Source organism: Vicia villosa, linkage group LG3 (assembly GCF_029867415.1).
Source record: "Vicia villosa cultivar HV-30 ecotype Madison, WI linkage group LG3, Vvil1.0, whole genome shotgun sequence".
NCBI lineage: Eukaryota > Viridiplantae > Streptophyta > Magnoliopsida > Fabales > Fabaceae > Vicia > Vicia villosa.
This window is the reverse complement of record NC_081182.1, coordinates 179,376,940-179,382,744: the sequence shown is the minus strand read 5'-3', so window position 1 is coordinate 179,382,744 and position 5,805 is coordinate 179,376,940. Positions and strand designations below refer to the sequence as shown.

Genomic DNA, 5,805 nt, shown 5'->3' with positions numbered 1-5,805 from the left:
TAAATTATATATGGATCAAACAGAACGCCGGTAAGGTTTAACAAACTGAGGCTGACCAAACCTTCAAGAATATTATAGGTCAAAACGTGCTTGCCTATTTCATTGGTAAAGTCCATGGTCATCTTTCAAACACAACCCTTTCTTCCACTTGACCCTTTCATCCATTATTACTTCATTTGTCTTAAAAAATTCTATGGTCTTAATTTGTTAATATCTATTTTTATTTCACTCTTTCACCTTATTTCTCTTCCCTCTTTTGTAAACCATTTTTTCTCTTTGTTTTCTATTAAAGATGGAAATTTTAATAGACTCTCATATCACATAAGATTATCATTTCCACCAAGTAAAATATGACGCAAAATTTTAAACGTCTCGTTCACACCAATTTTAAAAATAAATTAAAGGGTTCTGCTAACCAGTGCCCCGGGGGCACTGGATAAAGAGTATTAAATGGTGTTTAATTAAATTATTATTCCTTTGCAATAAATGATAATTACACATATTTGTATATTAAATTGACTTAAATTAATTTATTCACTATCTCTTTCATGACTTTATTTCAGTATTATTATATTTTAATATTAGAACATGATTTACTAGAAACAAAATTAAAAACTCTTAAAATATTGCAAAAAAAAGTAAAATAATAACTAAAAACTCAAATAAAAATTCAAATTCGATTTAAAGATTCAAATATTTTGATGAAATATAAAAAAATAAGACAAAACTTTATCCATAATATCTTTTTTTAAATATGAACAGGAAAAGTAGTGTTTTTTGAAATTAAAAAATATTAGGCATTAAAAATGAAATATGCAAAAGCAGCCGTAAATAAAAATGAAAAATAATTAATACGGAGTAATATATAATATGTAGCGTCTTAATTTTTTCTTTTATGGTTCAATTTTATTTAATTTTTAGTCTTAAATAACGCTATTAATAAGCTGTTTTTTAAATAATATTAATGAATCTATATTGTAATTAATGATCCTTATCCAGTGCCCCCGGGGCACTGGTTAGCATTGCCCTAAATTAAAATAACCATGTCTAATGTCCCAACAATTATATAATATTCTAATACAAATTGGCAATTGCATGCATAACCGCCATGTCTACCAGTCATAAAGTCATAGAAACGTTTCCTCTATAAATACCAACCACTTAGCCTTTCCTTAATCAGACAACAATAAAACGTTAACTACTTTCTTTTCTTTCTGCTTTTCAAAATAACACACAACAACCTTATATCCTTGTCCTTTATCATCATAATCACAACACAAAAACCATGTCTCTATTACTCATTGCACTCTCCACTTTCATATTATCTATCTTTATATACCGTTTTCTCAAATCCACCACAAAATCTTCTTCTTCACTGCCACTTCCACCTGGACCAAAACCATGGCCTATAATAGGTAACATGCCTCACTTAGGCACTGCACCTCACCAATCTCTTGCAGCCTTGGCTCAAACTTATGGTCCTTTGATGCACCTCAAATTAGGGTTTGTCGATGCTGTCGTGGTCGCTTCCGCCACTGTGGCTGAACAATTCTTAAAGGTTCATGATGCTAACTTTAGTAGCCGACCTCCTAATGCCGCAGCTAAAAATATGGTTTATAATTATCAAGATCTTGTGTTTGCTCCTTATGGCCCAAGATGGAGATTGCTCCGAAAAATTTCTTCCGTTCATCTTTTTTCCAATAAAGTTATGTCCGAATTTCAACATATACGTGAGGTTAGTTAATATCACCCGAATTCGAATATAGAGTTTTACTCTACGAGTCTTTTATGATTATTACAATTTTATATTTAGTTAAATTTATTTTCTTTCTATAATTAAATTTATGAGAATCTTATGATCGGTAGAATTCGGTAAGCTAAATAATATTATTCATTTTAATTTTTACTAGGAACAATAAAATATATGGGGAAAAAATTGCAAGAAATATATTAGTTTCATTATTGTGAAAATATAACATGATCACTTTGCTTCCAGAAGGAGCGATATGTTTTTAAGTCATGAACAAGTTTTGTTTAAAATAAATAATTTAAATTTAAATTTAAATTATTGGTCAACTTTGTACTTTATTATTACTATTTTATTTATTGACTTTTTTTAATAGAAGAATAAGGATATCTAGAATCTTGTAAATTAAAATAAATTGGAAGAAAATTAATATACGATGTGACCCACCATTCATGTTAATATGATGTGAACAAAGTTAATTGGAAGAAAAAAAAATATTTTCAATGACCCACTTATAACATATAAAAATTCAGGTGTTTGACTTTTTCTTAATCTTTTGACCTATTAAGTTTTTATGGTTTTTTTTAACTTTTTATAAGAAATTATTATTAAGTAAAATCTCATGTTAATTCTGTTTATCCTTTCTATGATGATAGCATACATCATTGTGCTTGCTTCTTTATTAAAAAAATTAAAAATAATAAAAGAAAGTCAACTATTTTCCGTGTTATCTATGTTTAATTTTTTATAACAATTTAAGTGCTTTTTAGTTATTTTTGTTGAAAATTTTGTTACACAATACAATTATTTAACTTAAAAATTGTATTTAATATATTGTAAGAATTTATTTGAAAAAACACATAAAATATTCAAATATATTTGTATCATAAAATTTAAAATTTTATAACTGTTAAACCGTAGTTAAATAAAAACTCTACACAATAATTCAAATAAATTTACGACTATTTTAATAAAAATGTTAATAAGACCAGACATAAAAATAAAAAATATTTGTAAAAAAAAAGCTATAACTTAAAAAACCACTTCAATATATATAAAAAATATTTTAATAATTGAATTGAAATTTAAGAATGATAGAATACAAGAAAAACTATTTAAAAATGTAGTATTTCAATAGATGACATGGTCTATACTTAGAATTAAAACAACTTTGTTTTTGTCAAAAATGAAATATACACAGAAGCGGGAATGCTTACTTTTCTTTGTAAAAAAAATTAGAATTTAAGTTTATCTATATAAATATGATTAAATTTTTAAACTTATAATTAATTTAGAATTATACTGATTTTATTTATAAAATAAATTTACTTTTCAGGAAGAGGCTGCAAGATTAACAAGCAAATTGGCAAGTAATAATTCCGATACAAAAGCTGTGAAATTGGGACAACTACTGAGTATATGTACAACTAATGCACTTGCTAGGGCTATGTTAGGAAGAAAAGTGTTCAAAGACGATAATCGTGATAATGACCCTAAAGCTGATGACTTCAAAAATATGATTCTTGAATCAATGGTGTTAGGCGGAGTTTTCAACATCAGTGATTTCATTCCTTCATTGGAATGGTTAGACCTTCAAGGAGTTCAAGCTAAAATGAAAATATTACACAAGAAATTTGATGCATTCTTAACAAATATTATTGAGGAACATGAGACTTCTAATTCTAAGAGTGAGAAACATAAGGATTTGTTGACCACTTTGTTGGCACTTAGAGATGAAGGAGATGATGATGGAAATAAACTCACTAATATTGAGATCAAAGCACTTCTTTTGGTATGTTACCTACTATTCTACTTACTATTATTCCATGCCGTTCAATTTTACCATATTTACATATTTGATATATTTTTAAATGTTGGATTAAGATCAAACAATTTAAATTTTAAAATATATTATATTTTTAAAATATATTATAGGCAGATGATTCCCAATTTATGTTAAGAATTATAATTTTGATATTTTAATAAAAAATTGAAATTAATATTTTGCTAAAATTCAAATTCAAATTTGTCAACTTTTTTTTTTTGGTTTATCACCACCGGTATAGTCCGGTCCGGGGGATCAGCTCTGGCATCAAGTGGGTCAAGCCCCCTCCCGATCGCAGTTACGGGGGATCGAACCGTGATTCTCCCTACCAAGTCCAGCGCCAATCACCACTGGACCAACTAACGATTGGTCAAATTTGTCAACTTTATAAGACCCTTAAGTGTCCTAGTCTAGTGGTTGGCCAGTGCATATTTAATTCAAAATATTAATTACATAGATAAGCAATTTTATTTAGCCGTTGAAAAAAAAATCAATTTTAGGTACATTATGATTGTATGTTATATCACAGTTGTATGCCTAAATAATTGCATTATCATTTTAAAATAATTAGTTTTATACATTATGATTGCATTATAATTTTCTTTTCAACTCTTACCTGACACTCAAACATTGACATCTTATCTAAAATTCAACTTGAAAGTTGAAACTAAATTTTAGAAATTAAAAGGAAACCAACATGCATTCCAATTATTCACTTTAGAAACATTAAACTTTTCTATTAATATTTTAATCCTTACCTAACGTTCTTCTTATGAAGTAGAACAATTTAAAGTTTTATCAGAAACGATGGCGTGATTAAATAAGACTCGCTACTAAGAGCTATATATTTTAATTTTGTCTAAATAAAAAGTACTAAATAACCTTTTAAAAATTAATAATAATCTTGATTATAATTTCTTTTAAATAAATTTTAGCCATAATTTTATAATTAAAAATGAATAAGTAGAGTGTTTTTGAGTTCGAATCTAGACTTCTTTTATGAGATGTTCTTTTAACTATCAATTGAGTTATACTTGTGGAGAGATAAATTATAATTTATTATCATATTGAATTATTTATAGAATATATATACTTACACCTTTTTTATTTTTTTTATGTAGAACATGTTTGTAGCTGGAACTGACACATCATCAAGTACCACAGAATGGGCCATTGCAGAATTGATAAAAAACCCAAAAATCTTAGCCCAAGTCCAACAAGAATTGGACAATGTTGTTGGCCGAGATAGGAGCGTGAAAGAAGAGGACTTACCAAACTTACCTTACCTACACGCAGTCATTAAAGAAACATTTCGTTTGCATCCATCAACACCTCTTTCCCTTCCAAGAATTGCTTCAGAAAGTTGTGAGATTTTTGGATACCACATTCCAAAGGGTGCAACTGTTTTGGTTAATGTATGGGCCATAGCTCGTGACCCAAAACAATGGACTGACCCATTAGTATTCAATCCCGAAAGATTCTTACCAGGTGGTGACAAGTGTGATGTTGATATTAAGGGAAATGATTTTGAAGTTATACCTTTTGGTGCTGGACGTAGAATTTGTGTTGGGATGAGTCTCGGGCTTCGTATGGTTCAACTTTTAACCGCTACATTGGCCCATTCATTTAATTGGGAACTTGAAAATGGTATCAAACCTGAAAAGATGAACATGGATGAAGCTTTTGGGCTTACTCTTCAACGAGCTGTGCCATTATCTGTGTACCCTAAGCCCAGGCTCTCACCTAATGTGTACTCATCATGTTTCTGATTTTAGACATTTATTTCTGAGGTTATTTCTTTTTCGAGAGACACTCTAGGTTACTTTTTCTTATGCTTAACTATAATAATTTGAATAAATAGGATTTAGCATATTGTGTGATAGGATCTCAAAAGGGTCAAAAGTGTAATGCTATTGTTTATGTCATTTTATTCCAAACTTTTATGTAAACTAGTAAATTTACATATGTGTCACACATGTCATATACAGTACTATAAATAATAAATTTCATAACAAAATTTTCACCCAAGCCATTGAAAATCCGAGGTCAAATGACCTGGAATGCATCATTTATTAAAATAAATACATCGATTTTGCCCAAAACAAACATAAAATGTTGCTCGGGGTTTGAGTTTCGATTCTCAACTCTTGCAATTTTAAGTTTTATTTAGAACCAAAAAACGTCTTTATTTTATAAAACATCTTATCCCTCGGTTTTAAATAAAACCGGCATG

General features: G+C 28.5%; 1 protein-coding gene across 1 annotated transcript; it reads left to right on the top strand.

The window, feature by feature from the left end:
• The first annotated feature begins 1,176 nt into the window (after positions 1-1,176).
• LOC131662631 (flavonoid 3'-monooxygenase-like) lies at positions 1,177-5,544 on the top strand. Its single transcript, XM_058932480.1, has 3 exons — positions 1,177-1,735; positions 3,084-3,539; positions 4,694-5,544. The coding sequence occupies exons 1-3, from the start codon at positions 1,286-1,288 to the stop codon at positions 5,339-5,341; spliced, it is 1,554 nt and encodes a 517-aa protein (XP_058788463.1). The 5' UTR covers positions 1,177-1,285; the 3' UTR covers positions 5,342-5,544.
• The last annotated feature ends 261 nt before the right edge of the window (positions 5,545-5,805 follow it).